General features: G+C 41.9%; 1 protein-coding gene across 1 annotated transcript in view; it reads left to right on the forward strand.

The window, feature by feature from the left end:
• Positions 1-12: 12 nt before the first annotated feature.
• Positions 13-18,994, forward strand: part of gpm6aa (glycoprotein M6Aa) — a 28,254-nt gene continuing 9,272 nt past the window's right edge. Inside the window, exons 1-4 of the mRNA XM_061685183.1 lie at positions 13-89; positions 1,314-1,461; positions 4,938-5,187; positions 18,497-18,689. Of these exons, the coding sequence (XP_061541167.1) occupies positions 5,151-5,187; positions 18,497-18,689 (230 nt within the window). The 5' untranslated portion in view covers positions 13-89; positions 1,314-1,461; positions 4,938-5,150. The remainder of the gene's footprint in view (positions 90-1,313; positions 1,462-4,937; positions 5,188-18,496; positions 18,690-18,994) is intronic.

Here is an 18,994-nt window from a genome sequence, read left to right on the forward strand (position 1 = left end):
GGTCTTGCTGAAGTTGGTCTGTTTTGAGAGGTCGAGCCTGTCTCACGCAAACAAGGGAATGGCAACTAGAGAAAGCTGAAACTAATGCAGTGAGTGTGAACTGTGAATCACATGCGAGCCACCACATGGATTGTATTTTCCCTGGTGGAGGCAGCACTTCATGAATTGAATTACTGAAAATGAATTACATTGGAGCATATTGTGAACATGTCGGCAACCCCCCATTCTTCAAAAAGTGGGTAAAACAAAGCGAGCGACTGTAAAGACACAATGAGCATTTCAAATCATTCACTACGCTGTGTGTATGTGGGGCACGGATGCATTTCCAAACAAAATTAGCCCCTCACCAGCCCCACTATGTCATCGCTTTCGCCTTGACATCAAGCATATGGCGCTTATCAAAAGCTAATTGGGTGAAGCTAAACTCTGCATCCAACAAAATTCAACGCAGCTCTGCTTACCTGTTAGCTTTGACATGCTAGCAGTGACAGTGGACCCGTGAGGGATGTAGTTGTTTCTGTATGATAGTGTTGAGACAGTTTGAAAATGGCTGCTCTCCGCCCAGCCTGTCTGCCAAGTCCTGGGTGGGAAAAACACGTAGTCTGGGAGCAGGGTTATATATATTAATAAATAGCCAAACTTATGCAACAACCTGACACGAGTCACAATCAAGAATGGCTTGCTCACACACAATTTGGTAAATAGAGCGCTAACAAAAGATTTAAGCTGCTTTTAAGTTTATACTTGAAGGGTGGAACTCAACTATTTGTAAACAAGGACACAGTCTGTATACTGTATTACTTTTAGACATGATGTCATCATGTTTGGTCTACAATTCCCACTAGGTGGCTGCATTGAAAGGGATGAGTGAAGTCGATCACTGCAGCCTGTAAATAAAACATCCACCTGGTTCCTTTTTTTTTTTAAATTTTTTTTTGTCGCTGACTGTTCTCATGCTTCAGATTTACTCACGTGAGGATTAATGTCTCATGTGCAATAAATGGTCTTTAATTAGTACAGGTACTATACACGGCGGATATCAATGTACTGTTCCTCAAGACCTCAGCCCAGCAAGCATCAAAGGATGAACATGGCTTTTTCTTTTACTTTTTGAGTGCCCCTTTTTTTTTTTTTTTTTTTGCTTCTAAATTAGGAGAAATTTCAACAAGGGTTGTCAATAGGAAAAGGTATGACCATACGTTAACGTACACTACTGCGTTATTTGCCTTTACTTTATTAACCCTGGTTTACTTTTCTCATTTGTATAATAGTTCTGAATGCCACAGTGCAACGTAAAACATTGCCTTTAACAGATTGTAAAAGTGTCCCGGCTACAGCGATGACAAGCCGACATCAACAGTTAAACGTACCTCACGTTGGACTGCTTTTGCTGTCGAGGTGAAGAGACGCACCTCCCAGGCACAAGTGGTCATCTCCCTCTGCATGTAGTGACATCAAAGGGTGAGTTGTTTGGTTTTATCTTATTTATACACTTGTACAAAAGTTAAGGATGTCAAAATTCAAAACATCATGTATAGATAAAACAGATTACAGTGACAGCCATGGTTTGATCCAGGAACAGATCATTTCTTGTTTTGACGTGAATAGCGGTTAGCTTCTTGTTCCACTTGTACAACAGTTAAAAATGTTAAATGGGGGGGACCGATCCTACATTATTTGCAAAAAAAAACCCATTCGCTGTTTTTGTGCTCAGGCAATAACAGTATTGATTTGGTGCCATCTGGTGGCATCTTGGTGCTGAAGTACCAACATCGTCCTTTGACCGCCATCTTGTGGCATCTATATATAATTACAGTATAAAAATTTGGGAGGGTGCCAATTACCCGTGGTTCTCTATTCCCATTCTTTTCTACAACAACAAATATGTTAAAAGTGAGAATTATCATCTTTGTAAAATGTTTTATTTGTATTGCCTGCCATGGGTCAGCGTCCCTAATGAAGTGTCCTCCCAGCGCAGCGAGCGTGTGTGTCGGCTCGTCTTGTTTCCATGGCAGCGTACAGCCTCCTTCCAATTTTTTATCATCTTTTACTGAGCGTCCACGCATAGGCACACATTCCTGTCTTTCTTCTATAAATGTAAAAACAAAGAACATATCATATGCTTGAAAAGGTGACACTTGAATCGAAATCGACACATCCCCGCTAGCTCGGCTCGGTTGCCATGGAGACGACGGAGCAAAACCCACACTGGATACAGTAATAAGCTTACTGTGAGCCTCTTTTGCGCCTACGTGCTGCACCCATCGCGTAATACACCATCAAGCATGTTGCCGTGCTAACGAGCGCTAGCTGTGCGTATGACAGTAAATGGAAGAGCGAGACCAGGCCTGAAAATGCCCTAACAAAGTGTATCGCCATCTGCCGAGTTTTTCCTCGCCACACTGAGGAAGGGAGGATGGTCGGTGGGTGGGGGGTCTGTTTAAGAGAGAGGACCTCCTATCTCCCACTCTAATTACCAAAGCCGTGTTATCCAGGCCAAGGGTGGGCGCATGTACAGAAATGACATTTCATGGCTTCCATGAAAACACAACGTTGCGTACGTACAACATTTCAAAAGTTTGGAGGTGAATCTGAAATGTCCTCATTTTTAAAAGAAAACACCTTTTTTTACTGTAGCCATCATTTGTAGACTTTATTTCTGTTTCTTATTTTCATTGAAAAACATGTTATTTTCTTTCAAAAATAAGGGCATTTCTTGGTGACCCAAAACTTTTTAACTGTAGTGTATATTCACTCCACACACATCCAAAATACATGTAAAATCAGAAAATGTCAACTGTGCACCATTGCAGAAGTAAAACTAAATATTTGTAAATGTTCTAACTGTCCATCATCCTGCTTGTAAAATGTGAAAACAACATTACAAAAAAATGCTCCATCACAGACGCATTATAAGACAATACTTCTCAACCATTACATTAATAAAATGTCAAATGAGGAAAATGGAGCTGTCCATAATTACTGGAATCAAACTTAAACAAGAAAACATAGCGCTCCGTCACAGAAGCTTAATGAAAATATGTTGTATCTTGTCTTTTTGATTTGATTTGATTCACAAAAAGAGCACATTTGCACTTTCCGACATCCATTCAAGCATCATCACCGAGGATAAAAACACAATTAAGCTAATAGAGATAATTTTGGTTGTAAATGCGCAAAATGTCCTTTTTCGAGCAATTCGAGTTGGCCTTTACAGCCTGGCATTTGAGACGGCCGGATTTCTCATTAATATGCGGCATGTAGATGAGCTTTGCTCTGATTGGATCACTCATCTTCCTTAATTTATATATACAAAAAGAGCTTGGCTCCGATTGGTCCATATCACGGCGTCTGCTTGTGTCTGGATTATGAGTCTCTAACTCGCCGCCCGGTGGGCCAATTGAGGCCCGCGAGACGATATTTTGCGGTCTCCTTGACGTTAAAGTTTAGTGTTAGTGCGGCCCGCGTGTTTTTTTCCCAAGTCGTTGCTCTGGATGTGGGTGAAAAGGATATTTATTTAGGTTATGCTCGTCATCAGCTCGCATTCGTTTGAATTGAATTTGCTGCCAAGATTATCGCTGGCGACAGTGAATGCAAGCGTCACTATTTTGTGTTCAGTCATTAAGTGTTCATTCAGTGTTCAGTCATAAATTATGAATATAGCTAATTTTGTTGTGAAACACAACATACAGTATGTATACATTATGGACTGTATTTGTATGGCTTGAGACAAAGTGGGCAGGTACCTAGGAATATTAATTGACAAAACTACATCACAGTCAGCAATTTCAAATCCACCTGTTTTGCAAGCCTTATGCCGTTTACCGCATAGGTGTCAAACTTAAGCTATGTCACCAATTTATTTTGAGCTATTATGCATAAAACTTTAGGGAAAAAAAATGGATTCTGACGTAAGGAGACTTTCAGCTCATTTGAAATTGTTACTGCTGCACTTGTCCAAATTGCGCGTTTCCTAAAAAGAAAACAAACTTCATGTTCCACTTTCCTAAAATGTAGGCAAATACAGTTAATAAAGGTTTTATGCATTTTATGGGTCTGGATGTCTTTTTTGCTCACATCTGTACATTAAAACTTTAGATACAGTATATATCTGGACAATCCATAGTCTTGAGTGAATCTAACATTATCAACAACGTTGCTGGAATATGGGCAGAATCCGGAATGCCCGGGGGGGAACCCACATTACGCCACACAGGACGGCCAAAGATTCAAACCCAGAACCTCAGATCTGTGACGCAGACATTGTAACCATTACCCCACCAGCCCCAAAAATCGAAAAGCTAACATAAAATGTAACTGAATCTACAACTCTAAGTTGCCCGTAGGTGTGAATGTGAGTGCGACTGGTTGTTTGTTTGTATGTGCCCTGCGATTGGCTGGGAACCAGTTCAGGGTGTGCCCCGCCTCCCGCCCGATGATAGCTGGGATAGGCTCCAGCACGCCCGCGACCCTAGTGAGGAGAACCGGCTCAGAAAATGGATGGGTGGATGAATCTTCCTGGTGGTGATGACAAGTAAAATGTCATTTTTCAGAATTAAGAGGGAATTATGGGAAAGCGTCTGCACGGTTACAATAGAATGTGTACGACTAATACGATTAAGCAGAATCCCATTTGAAAATCAGATGTTCCCCCGCAAACCCCCCTTTTTTCTTCAAAAGGCGGTCGTGGCATGAATGCAGCGGAGCATGTGGATAAGTTGGGGGTGTCGGGTTGAGCCCTTTTGGGTGGTGATTCTGTTTTCTAAACATGGATCTGCTCTAGACGCTCGTCGCAGCGTTCCCATCGCGCATTTCACCTGCCTCGTCGAGCGCTCGCCCACCCCCTTCCCCCACCACACATGCGCTTTTGAGACAGCATTTGCTCCACACAGCCCCCCTTTCCTCACTCAACCCACCCTCTCCTCCTCCTCCCCTAGGGACCAAGGAGGGCTTTTCAGCACTCGTCTCAGCAGCGTGCGATGGACAGCACCACAAAGACGGCTGCTTGACGGAGAGCTGACAGCATTCCCCGGAACCACCACCAGCAAAACGACATCATTTTGTGGACTTAACCATTTGTTGCCAACGACCTGAAGACGCTGAAACGCAGAGAGGCTTCTTTTGCGCTGCTTTAAAATACAACAAACACGATGGAAGAAGACATGGATGAGGGGCAGGCCCAGAAAGGTGAGTGGTGTCTTTAATGTTTATAAGAAATATGTAGACCTCTGTATAAGTAGTAAATGAAGGAGCAGTTGTTATCGCACTTCTTCCTTTCTCCGTTGAGTGGGCTCACTCGACTGGAGCGCACACGTCTGCGTGTGTTGTGTTAGGGTCGTCAGAGGGGTGTGAACCAAGGAGGTGGGGGTAGGTTTAGGGGGTGCGCTAGACTTCCTTTGTTTGCTTGATGAGGCTTCCATGTACGACCGGCCAAGCCTCCACGTTTTAATCCATCAGACCGCAACCAATGCTTATGCAATGGTACCTGAAATGAATTGAAATCTTATTATTTTGTTACAGCGCCCTAAGAAACAGATTTTTTTTGTTACGTTTTTGATACAGGAAAAAATCACATTATTGTAATAAAAAAAAACATAATAAAACATAACAAAAGAAATTGCGAAGAAATTAACTCTTTATAAAATGTATTTACTGAATTGTTGTGTGGGATGTGTGCCTTTAAAGGGCGTGGCCTAGTGAGTGACATCAGAAGCTGAAGTCAATCATTTTGGCCTGGTTAGTCTGCGTGTGAGCGTCTGGGTGTGAATCGTGGCCTACATCAGCTCCGTGCGAGTGATCTCATTTTGTATGTTTGTGTTTGACCCGTTCATTGAAAGGCATCAGCTGCTGGGCATGACAGTGCCTTAATTGCTCAATTTGTTTTTCACTTGCATATCCGAAGCTTGCGGCTCGTAATAATAATAATACTTGTTTGTACTAGTTGGGGCACTCGTAAGTCAAGGTACCAGTTATGTTACTTTTTAATTGCATGCAAACCAATATATGAATGATTCAAGGCATGATTCCTATTTTTGGTTCAATACGCAGTCAGTTTATGCTTAATTTCCTTTAAATCCTTTGTGGTTCCTGGAGGTGGCGCTTCTCCAACAAAATGGCATTAGACGGATAGAGAATGGAGCAACAACTGCTTCCGATTGGTCAACATCATAAACATCAACATTTTAGTCATTTGTCGAACCGCTGGAATTCACTCAATCTGGCTGCTTCAACCCAAAATGGCTGACTTCCTGTTGAGTTTGGGGCATGGGTCCCTGAGACTTTTTTTGTTTGTTCTGTTATGAGAGACGTGTCCACCTAATTTTCTGTTGATCGGTGAAACTGGTGTCCAATGGCTATCCATCCATCCATCCATCCATCCATCCATCCATCCATCCATCCATCCATCCAGTTTCTTTCTCGCTTAGCCTCTCAAGGGTCGCAGGAGTGCTGGAGCCTATCCCAGCTATCAGTGGGCAAGAGGCACACTCTGAACTGGTTGCCAGCCAATCGCAGGGCACATATAAACTCGCACTCACATTCGCACCTACGGGAAATTCTTCAATCAACCTACCATGCATGTTTTTTTTTTGGTGGGGGGGGGGGGGGGGGGATGTGGGAGGAAACCAGAATGCCCGGAGAAAACCCACCCAGGCACAGGGAGAACATGCAAACTCCACACAAGCAGGGCCGGGGGTTGAACCCCGGTCCTCAGAACTGTGAGGCAGACGCTCTAACCAGTCGAGCACCGTGCCGCCGTGTCCAACGGCTACTTTTTTCAAACCTTTCAGAGGTGCACAACTGCGTGAATTTGGGGGCATCGCATACAGGACCCCTAAAGTTGGGTTCATGTTCGTATTCTTCCGTTCCATATTCTTTTTGGTTAGATGTGATAATCTAGAATAAAAGTATGAAGCCCAGTCTCTGCCAGCATGATCCACCCACATTGTGTGGGGCGTGAAAAAAAAGATCAATGCAATTTTGAGGCCAAAAACTCACCCGTTAGTGCCCTTTGGAAAGTTAGAAAAAATAAGCCCCCACACCAGTTTGACTGACCCACAGGAAATTAGGTGGACGTGTCTCTTTATAACAGGAGACACGAAAAAGTCTAACGGACCCAAGCCCGGAATAGAATAGAAAGTCAGCTATTTTAGTTTGGAGCAGCCATTTCTGCCTCATTCTTTGACGAAATCCTACTGAGGAATTCGCCAAACAAGTGAGACCCGATTGGAAGCTACTGCAATTTCTATCCGATTCACGATTTTCTTCAAATCAAGCATCAGTGCAATATTCACTATGTGCAGCAACATTTACAAAAATGACAGAAAATCACATCATAGCATCAAAACATTAATAACTATTACGCTCAGGACACTAAAAAGGCTGTGTGAGGCTGTCCTTATTCAAGGTTAGGGTTTTGTCAGGTTAAATTAGTTCAGTCAAGCAATAACTACCACAACATTTTGAGTGCTTGCTGTCTTACATAATATATGTAATTATGTGTAAAATTTCTATGTAAAATTATTATTTTTTTTTTCAAAAAAATGTTTAGACTTTTGCACTAATGTACATGTGTATCGTACATAAATGTAAGATTATAGACCAGAGGCCTCGAACTGCTCTTCAGCAAAGCCTTTTGCCTCGAACACAAATGCTCATCGGACCAAAAGAAGCATCCATGCAAGCTGCTCCTGCACTTCTACAAGTCAGGTCCATTCTTTTTTTGGCTGGCGACGCATCCTTTTTCTTGCAGCTCTTGAATAGGATCTGATTAGATTTGTAGTGCTGGTGATCTCATCTTTATAAGCAGCTTTGGGAAGTAATAAAGTACAAATACCTCTGTACTGTGGTAGGTTTTTCAGTTATTTGCTTTTTACTTCCACTTGGCAGAGGTCCTCCCTCCAACGTTACATTTTGTTAAAGAATTCCAAATCGGTTTTGTAGAAATTTGACATTTGTGTCTGTGTGTGTGTGTGACTTACTAACGAATGAATGAACTAACAAAGGAACTAATGAGTGAACTAATAAATGAAGGAGCAAGAGCAAACAAGCTAAAAAGTGAGCAAACTAACAAGCAAAAAAAAAAGAACTCGGGGAGCTTACACGAGCAAACTACCAAATGAAAGAGCTAAACTTCAAGTAAATTAGAGAAAAAACGAGCTAACAAACAAACTAACAAGTGAGGAAACAAATGAACAAACAAAGTTAAAAGTCAGCGAGGGAACTAACAAAGGAAAGAAGGAGCAAACTGAGTCAACGAACAAACTAATGAGGAACCATGTGCGCTAACTAACTAAAGAGCGTTACTAGTAATGAGTGAGCAAAACTAAATCACAAAGGGACGAACGTGTGAACGAACGAACCAGCAAACACCAACCAGTGAGTGATCTAATGAAAGAACAAGCGGGTGAACAAACTGACTCACAGGTGAGAGAGTGAATTTACTAACAGAAGAACAACGAAATGAGCTAATTTGAATGAGCAAGGTAACTAACGATTGAATGAGCAAGCTGTGAGCAACGACAAAAACAAACAAGCAAGTAACCAGTGACCGAATAAGTGAACTAAAAAACAAAAAAGTGGAATAATAAAATAATTAAAAAACAAGTGAACTAACCAACAAACAAAGTAGCAAGATTGTGAACTACTGTAATTTCTCGTCTATAATGCACATTCTTTTCCCCAAATTTTTTTTCAAAAGTCAATAGTGCATATGATACATGGGTAAATAACATATGAGTACAACTGTGTGTTTTCTAATTTACTAAATAAAAGTAGGGCTGTGAATTTCAAAATAAGAGCAAGTAAATTAAAAAAAGGATTACGCGTTCAAATAAAGTGTTTAACTTCAGAATAATTCTTTGAAAGAAAACGAACAAAATACAGATAATACTACATGTTTTGATCCTCTGGGTAGACGCAAAATCATGCATTGTAAAAATGCATTGTACATAGGTAGAAGGGTTTTCCAGAATTTTGAGGTCAACTTTGGGGGTGCGCATTATACATGGGTGCTCCTCCTTAACTAACTAACAAAAGGACAAGTGAGTATACGAACGAGCGAAACCTTCTCGGTTGAAAGTGTATCGGACATTTCAATACTTCAAAGCCTTGTTGTCCTGTGAGGTAGCAATCAGAGTTGACGACGAGTCACAAGAAGCAGGTGGACATTTTGCCCACTTAACTGCCAAGCAAACGTGTCGCTACTTTACACTAGAAGCACACAAAGCTCGACATGAGCGCATAGCGAGCAGCTGATTCAGAGTCACTGATCACAGGACAGTGAGAGTAATGGGAACATGAGCAGGAGGAGGTATGACACTTTGGTTGTGGTGACACCGAGTATTATTCAGCCAAATGGAAAAAGTGAGAAATGAACACCTGTTAGTGTCTGCCGAGCCAAGAATCTTCTCGCAAGACTCTACTTATCCTTTTGTTTCACCGTTCCTATTTAATTTAACTTCAACACAGAACTCCACCAAGGCCGAATGATCCTAAACATTCATGTCTCACTTTTTTGACCGAAAACTCAAAGACACAAGTAACACTTCAGTCCTGTTTTTGGTAGAAATGTATGTTAAAAAGTGGGTGCCTAACCCTAACCCATGAATGGACAACCGGGTCATGTGGTGAATGAGTGAAAGCGAACTAACAAACAAAAAAAACAAGTGAGTGGTTGCCTGGATAAACAAAGAAATGAAGAAAAAAATGAATAAGCAACCGTGGAGCGCTGGAACGAGCAAATGAGCAGGCTAACGAGTGAGACAGCAAACGTATGAAAGAACAAATGAGCGAAAAAACAGACAACCAAACTGACTAATGACCAAGCAAATGACCTCACTATTCAACAAACGAATAAGCAAGTGAGCAAACTGTCTCAAAACTGAAAAACTGAGCGCGCGAGCGAACAAAGGAAGGAGCGAGCGAGCGATTGAACAAACTGACTTACGAGCGAACGACCGAGTGAACTAACAATCAAATGACCGAGCGTACAAAGTAACTAAGACACGAGCGCGAAACCAAATGAAACAACGAGTGAACTAACATAAATGAGCAAGTGAACTAACGAACAAACAAGCAAGAGGTAAAATGAACTAACGAAAGAACAGGAGTGGGAAAAATTGATCAGGAACGGATTAACCAAGAGTGGGCAAAACAACCAATTACAATTTTTTATAATAATGCTGACTTTTGATGATATTAATTGAAAGATATGGTCATAATTGTGTTTGTAGTTAACAGTTACCCTGCATGATTGTGAGGGTGTTCATAAAAATACAAAAACTTACACCCTCACATTGTTCTGATGCTATAAAAGTAATAGTCCAGTTGTGGTCAAGGGAGTTCCACCAATTGTTCCAGTGAATTTTGTTCGTGCTATTAATGGATGACTTGTTTTCTTATTGTTCATGCAGGATCTTGATTAGTTTCAAGATAAAGAAAATAACAAGAAAGAAAGCAGGTGTTCACTTCAAGGTCAACTCTGATCTTTTTAAGTGACAGCTACTGTACAGTTTTAGGATAAGTCTACTTTAAAGTTTTAACACTTTATTTTTTTAACTTAAGGAACTTTTTGACTTTGTGTAACTTCCTCACGATCATGAGCACTATTTGCTGATTGGCTGGGAGAAATCACATGGCTCTGGCGTCCATTTGTTACCAAACATGGTTTCTTTGCCCTGTAAAAGTCTGAAGTTGTTGAGCAAAACAGACACAGAACCAAAAAAAAAGACAAAAACAGATACACAGTTCCGACTCAAGAGATTTAGCGTTGCAACGGTGCTGTCAAACTAGAAAGAAGTGGGGCATCTTCCCTGTGCTTTCCTATATTTAACGTGCAGGCCCCCTCCCCCCTGAGGCGAGCGTGTTTTTCAGCTACCACCTCCTCTTTCTCGTCTTCCTCGCATGTTTAATCAACCACTATGGTCGCCATGACGACGGCAGCACCAAATCTGCGCCAGGGCCTTGAGAGCCGTGACCCACTTAGTGTACGTCAACAAATTCAGTGGGACAATAAAGTGAGTGAGAGGGCATTAGCCGCATAGCACGGCCCCCCTCGGGGCATAGAAGCACCACGCAGCCATCGTCGCTTTTGCTTTTTCTTTTTGTTTTTTCTTCTCTCTCGTCTTCCTGTGAGCGATGGAGGAATCTCAGCGTGACTGCTGAGGAGTTTATTTATTAATATGTTTTGTCAGAGATCAGTCCAGGATCGACTGTTAAAGGCTCAATGGCAACTACAGAGTTCAATGCAGTGCATCACAATCAATGTGAGTGAATGACACTTAATTGAACGCCCGTGGAGTCTTTTCAGGGTGTGGCCTCCCCCCTTTGCCACTGACAACACATTTAATGCGATAGGAGCGATCGATAAGACCACGGATGGTTGCTTTGTTGCAGTTCATGCTGAAATTGATGTTTGTTGTGCTAGTTACGTTTTTTTGCAGTTCGGTGGTATAGAAGGGTTGGGGGGGAAATAATACTTGGTTGTTTGATGGGATACTCAAAGAAGACCACGGGTATTTTTGTTTGTCTAAAAAGGAATGTACAGTAAATGTCTATAGAAAACGTTTGATGGAGTTTCAGTTTTTTATACGGTTAAAGTACTACCATTCAAAAGTTTGGAGTCACATAAAAATCCGAATTTCTTTTAAATAAAAGCGCTAGTGGAACGACAGATACAATATCTCACAAAAGTCAGTTGAAATATTTGCATTACACGTATCATTGTGTTATCTGCTCAATATTACGTTGTGTAGATTAATGTCCAAGTGTTGATTAAAGTCTCGCCGGTTTAACTGTTAGCATGCCTGTCATCGTGGACAAATCATATATTAATTAATCTCAATTGTTTCACATTTCCTTCGAGGGACGCAATTTAGCTCGCAGCTTTAACACTCGAAATAACGCTGACTGGATCATCGTGTGTGTGTGTCCCTTTTGCCTGTCGGACATGACACTGACAGATGGAGGAGAAGTGGGTGGTGGGAGTGGTCTTAGGAGGGGGGTCATCCTCTCTGTATTAGCGCAAAGCCGTCTGTTTGATTGGAGTGTTGTGTTGTGTTGTGGAGTGTAGGGGGTGTAACGGTACGCCAAAAGTCACAGTTCAGTTCGTACCTTGGTTTTTATGTCATGGTTTGATTCGCATAAGACAGAGTACGCCATACGTTTCATTTTATTGCATTTACATTTTTTTTTTCCCTGACATATTTTCCTTCCTGAATTCTTTCCTTCCTTTTCTCCCTTTTCTTCCATCTTTCCTTCCCTCAGATCTGCTTTTTATTTATGCATACTGACATCCTTGCTACCTTTACTTAAACCTACTTTTCTGCCTTCTTTCCTTCCTTCATCACATTTTTATTCCTTTATCTTTACACCCTTCCTTTCCTTAAGCCTACTGTTCTGCCTTCCTTCCTACCTGCGTCCTTTCTTCATTCCTCCTTCCATCACACCTGTTTTTATGCATCTTTCCTTCCTTCTTTCCTTCCTTAAAACTAATTTTCTGCTTTCCTTCCATCCTACTTATGTACAATACACATAGGGTGATGGAATATAACCTCATCATAAACCAATGTGCCCCGTACTGACTTTCAAGTTTGTCCACCAGATGGCGCAACTATTTACTCCATTCAAAGCATGCAGCAAAACGTTACATATTTTTACTGTTTTTGACAAGGGTCGTGACTGAAATGATAATTGTGTTGCTTATTGATGTAGTGGTTGAATGTAGTCTGTGCGGTGAAAACATCAAGAGACTGACAATTTTGCCTCTTTTGCCCCCTTACGGAGTTGCGAAATGAGTTAATTTGTCATAAATTGACCGATAAGTGCTTAAAACAGCCCCCTGTACGACACTCGTCCTCCTCTTCCTCAGTCTCCTCCTTAAGCAGCAGAGCCTCTTCTTTGTTCCTGCAGGTGACGTCATTCTCGGCATCAATAATAAATGCGGGATGCTCTGCGCTCAGCAGCGCTGCCTAGAATTATGGATTCTGCATCCAGCGGCAGTTCCCTCGCTCGCCATTTTATCCCGCTGCATCGCCACAGCTGCCGAGCATCAAGAGATTGTTGACGATTTGACACCGTAGCAATTGATTTTTGGCACTACCGTAGTACCAAGAGAAGCTTTAAAAACCCTCTGTGAGGCCATAAACTCACAACAGTGTGACATAAAGTCTTATTAGGCTTGTTCTGGCCCATAAAGTCTTATTAGGCTTGTTCTGGCCCATGCTAAAAGGTAATTTCTCGGCGGTAAATTGAAGCGGTGACAGTTTTGCTGTGCCTGAAACCTTCAATTGGCAAGGTATTACACCTCATGTCGGCGCCAATGTTTTACTGCAAACCTGCATCGTTTTTACATTAAAAGAGCCCAGGATTGGGCGTAGTATGGCCCGGGGGTTCCATTCTTTAACCTGGCCCTCCAAGCATTTACATCACAGGTGCCCCAAGATCTACTTTTCAAGCAGCCAACCTCCCACGATCTACCTTTTTTTGGGGGCGGCAACCTTGTGTCGGGTTTGAGAGCGCAGAGCGCTACCTGTGAGCTAAAATTCTGGGCCGCCGACAAAGCTCAGCACCAATGTATGTTGATGTACCTTGCATCACTGCATGAGCCAATCTTGCACAACACAACATAATTAACCATGTAATTTTTTTTGTCATTACCTGAGTTTACTCTGATGACTTGCACTGAAGTGAATCAGCCAGGGATACATAGTCCGGACAGTAGCTGCTGACAGCCAGCCTCAAGCACACTTCCAAATGTTCATCTGTTAGGGTGGAACGGTACTTGGACTTAATGATCTTCATGTGGGAAAAAGGCTGACTCACATAAATAAGTGGAGCCGAATAATGCAGTCAAAAAGGTAGCACATTTCCTCATGTTGGGGTACTTTAGCTCTGTGAGTAAGTTCCAAAACCGTCCATGAGTTCTGGACCTCAGCTCGATGTCGGCTTGTAGTGTCAAAATCTCATTTTCCACTCCAGAAGAGTTCACGTGAAACAGTGTTGCAATTTTTAATGCCAGTGAATCAACCTCAGCATCTTCCCGAAAAGGATAGCACATGAATGTAGCGACTGGCTCGAGCAAAGAAAAGTCTTGAAAGCGTTTGTCAAACTCTGACAGACAATTGTCAATCAGCTCTGTGTAGCGTGCACTGTCAAGTTGCACATAGGCCTTCCCTTGCATCTCCAGCTCTGACGCCAGGTTCGGGAAGTTTGCCAAATCATGACTTCAGCTTTGAGGAGAGATTTTGCATCTTTCGTTTGAAAGCATTAACTGAGCTGATCATATTGATCACTGTTTTGTCTTTTCCTTGGAGCTCTAGATTAAGGCCATTCAACATGTTTGTCAGATCGGTTAAAAATGCCAAGTCTAACAACCACTGACCGTCATTTAGTTGCTTGTATTCTGCATGTCCAGCTACACGGCAAAACTCCTTAATCTCCGGACAGAGCTCTCGACATCTTTGCAGGAATTTCCCTCGACTAAGCCATCTCACGCAACAACTCAGAGTGGTCGCACTCAGCCATCTCCAGATGTGCACGGAATAACCGTCTTTGAAGAGTTCTGTCTCGAATAGAACAGGCCATCTTCATTGCCACGTCCGTGATCTCTTTCATGTTGAGCATTTTAGCGCATAACGCTTGTTGGTGGATTATGCAATGGTAATTCAGGAAGTCTGGGAAAGCATCGCCCTGCCTGCACTTGGCAATAAATCCATTCACACGGCCAACCATTGCGGGTGCTCCATCCGTGGTGATAGACACCAATTTGTACACCGGGAGCTGGGTTTTCTCGATAAAGTTTTTGAACGACTGAAATATGTCCTCTCCTCACGTCTTGTTGTTTCATGGGCAGTACTGTTAATAGCTCCTCTTTTGCAGTGATATCTCTAAACACCATACGAATGAAAATGCACATCTGGGCTGTGTCACTCATGTCCGTAGATTCGTCCAACCGCAGTGAGAAACACTCCATGCCATGGCTTCACATGGCTTCACAGCGCCATGTAACTGTACTTCTTGACAGCTGGAGAGCTTTGATCGAAGATATTTCTGCCTTATTTTTCACGTCCCGCAAAAATGCGTCAGCTGCTTCAACGATTGCCTCTTTTACCATCTCTCCTTCTTGGAAGGACTTCTTGTTCTTAACGATGACGTGACTCACCCGAAACAATGCTTCAGTGGCGGCGTTCGCTTTTGAAGTGCGTAGTGTGAAAAATAACTGCTGTCCGGACAACTGGGATAACTGCTCCACATTTCCCTTCTTTGGTAATGCGATGACAGACTGGCAGATGAGGCATACGCATTTCGAAAATATCATCGTGAAAAGATTCTCCTCCTCCCATTCTGTATGAAAGTGGTAATTTGTTTTTCTTCTTACTTGGTCCAGCTCCCCCACTCATTTGTATACCCTTTCTTAAGTTTAAGAGAAAACACAGAGAGATAAAAAATTGGAGGTAACTCACTGACTAGCTTGTTAGTTTTGACACACTTAGCGACGTTGTTTGCGCATTCGCAGTGACCCTTTTAGCACCGTTGTTTGCGCATGTGCGTGACAGAAAAGTGTCAGAAAAATTCTGATGTTATCGGTTATATATGTATATCAATCAAGCGACGGGATGGATGATAGGCTGATGTCTTTTTTTTTTTTTTTTTTTTTATCTCACGCGATGTCATGCGATCTACCAATACTACCGCGATCGACGCATTGAGCAGCCCTGGTTCACTAAAATTAAGTAAAATAACAAAAACAAATATACACTTAACAATTTTGTTGTTTTATTACATCATGAATTATTTATCTGAGTAGACCTCCGCCAAAGCCCCACACACCCCGACAATGCAGGCAACAATGTTCGAACACTAACTCACTCACTCACTTACTAATTCACCACCTAGCCAACAACCAACTGAGTTTTTTAAATTAACTAATTGATCAACTGACAAACCAGCCAACTTACTGATATATTAACTAACTAATTGATTAACTGACTAACTAAAACAACTTACTCAACAAACTGACTAGAAGACTAATTAACCAACTAACCAACAGACAAATTGACTAACAAACTGTCTAATTGACTATTGACTAACTAATGCATTAACAGACGAATCAACAAAATTACTAATTGGCAAACTGACTGACTAACTAACAGACTTCTTGACCAACTAATTGACTATAACTGGCTGACTAATAACTGTTAATCTTGGCCCTTTGCTCAATCATTTAGTTAATTGGATCATGGAATTATTTTTTGAAGCACGTATTCATCGCAGTTATATACTCTATGCATATGTTTTTATTCTGTAATGAGCAGTTCTTTTTCCTGCCATTAATGATCAAAACTGTTGATTAATATACATTTCATTGACTCGTATGGCTCTGCTGTTTAAATTTGAGAAAAGAAAGGGAGGGAAATAAACACTACCAAGTGCAATTTTTAGCTGATGTTATTGCATTCCTGGAGAAAAGAGGACCTTCTAAAAATAATGAAACAGAGAACAAGGCACATCCAACAACGGAGGCGCTACAGTACAGTATACTGGGCGTGCTTGCAGATAATCCGGGCCAACCTGGAGCCGGGCCAACAGCGGCTACTTGATATTCCGCTCATATTCACAGCACAATTCGGAGCGACAGGTTGAGAAAGAGGAGGAGGAGTAGGATGAGGACAAAGACGACTTTCTAAAAAGAGACTCTGAGAGCAGGAATCCTTGATTGACAATGCGGGAATCTTTCAAACAGTAAGAATCAGGACAACATTTGTATTCTCTGTATCGACCACAATAGGGAGGTGTCCGGAGTCAACAGACGGCATTGTTAATTCATTGCAGCGCACTGATCATAGGCCCGAGAGCTGATAATTTGCTGATAATGTCTCGCACTGGAAATAAACCCAACCGTTGCGTTAACCTGATAAACGACCGAGGCCATGTGTCAACACTTCCTTCTAATCATCAAAATGTAACCACAGCATGCTCCACCCCCCCACCCCCCCCCCGAAAAAAAAAGCATCATGTTTAGCATTAGCAGACCATTAAAGCCGATATTACATGAAATAACACATATGTTGTGGTGAATAGTTATACTGTATAGAGCATTTACCTCAAAATGTATGATAAATAATTATAGTTTATCTTTTAATATGTGACGTCAGTTGAAGTTGAAGTGCTGGACGTCTATTTCTGTCTAGGATACCTGCTTCCTTTCGGGGTCATTTGGGCAAATTCCCTAGTTCCTGATCAATTTGGGGTCTAGGTCCTAGAGACTTTTTCGTGTGTCCTGTTATGATAGACATGTCCACCAAATTGCATAATGATCGGTGAAACTTGCATCTAATTTTGTTAAACTTTCCGTGAATCGTCAAAATGATCCCCTAACATTAGATGGTTTAGGAAAAAAACGAAATCGTAATTTATTGTCACCGATCTGTCTACGATACCTCAGCAAAAACCCTGGAAATGCACAAACCCAAATGGAAGACTATATCTTTATTTTTGGGTATGTATCCTTGAGACTTTTTTTTGGCTTCATGTTATGATAGACATCTACCCCCAACTTTACGTGGTTTGGTGAAAATTAGTGTCTGGGGCAGATTTTTTGTTTTACTTTTTTTCCAAGGATCCTTGAAATGATCATCACACTTTGACACCACGTTACACCTTCAATAAAAATCTATAGAAACTCTGCTGCTTTCGATTAGTGCTCATTTGGGTTATTCCCTCGTACGTGTCCTACAAAGTACAAGCCATGGAATTCAGCCAAAATGGGTACTTCAAACCAAGATATATTTTTTTCAATTCGGAGCATGTTGTGTTACAATAGATACGTCCACGCAATTTTTTGTATCGGGGGCTGATTTTTTTTTTTTTCTTTGTTTTTCTTTTTTCTTTTTTTTTTTACTTTCCAGGAGTTGATACTGAGTGTGTTTTGGGGGCTTTGGCTCTAAAAAAAAAGAAATTGCAGTCTAAACTTACCCTCAGAGACTGACAATAATTAGCAGACTTCCCTGGAGCAAATTGAATTTAGGCAAATCAGTGCCTACGACCCGACCCCACATACTCTGGGAAAGTCTTGGCATAGAAGACGAATGAGGTTAAAGGTTCACAATGTAAAATGCCAAGTGGTGGTATAAAATGTCAGCCTGGTGTGTTGGGTTAAACAACCGACAGAACAAATTAAAGGCACAAAGCCAGGATGCAGGAGAAAAACTGGAACTAGCTGGTGAATGGTGTGTGGCTTTAAATACTCTTGATAGTCGGAGAATACACTTGTCGGCACTCGTATATCAGCCACAAAATGAACTGTGGCCTACTTTCCCTCTCCACTTGATGGATTTTTTTTGTTGTTGTGCACGGGTGCCTGCCAACTGGGCTCTGAATTTGGGAGATTTTAATGGCCAAACTGTTATACTGTCAGAGTGAAGCTGCAGCATCAACTATTCTTTTAGTCCCTGTTGACTGACCATTTTTAATATATTTTTTTTTTTGTGGCGTTTAGGGTGCCTGGAGTGCTGCATCAAATGCCTGGGCGGGATCCCCTACCCGTCGCTCATAGCCACCATCTTGCTGTACGCCGGCGTGGCTCTGTTCTGCGGCTGTGGCCACGAGGCTCTTTCCGGAACTGTCACCATCCTCCAGAATTACTTTGAGGTGGTGCGCAGCCCAATGGACGCACTGGACGTCTTCACTATGTGAGTCAAAAAAGCGTCATGTTTGGAACATAATAGCTAACGTATAGGAAGGGGAGCGGCCTTGCACTCAAGCAACACGTCTAGTCGGTAAATAAACACAGTGCCGCTCTGCCTCTGGCTTGCGGACGTCAGGGCTAGCGTCATGTTTTAGGAGGTACGTTGAACTTGCTTGAAACAATATCACACAAGTAGCAGCAGTTAAACAGCCCCTGCCCAGCTATTGAGACGGGGTCAAGAAATGCCAGTATTAGTCTATTTATACATTAGCATAATAATTCATACTGTTCCAACTGTTACTGTTGCAC

Source organism: Phycodurus eques, chromosome 9 (assembly GCF_024500275.1).
Source record: "Phycodurus eques isolate BA_2022a chromosome 9, UOR_Pequ_1.1, whole genome shotgun sequence".
Taxonomy (NCBI): domain Eukaryota; kingdom Metazoa; phylum Chordata; class Actinopteri; order Syngnathiformes; family Syngnathidae; genus Phycodurus; species Phycodurus eques.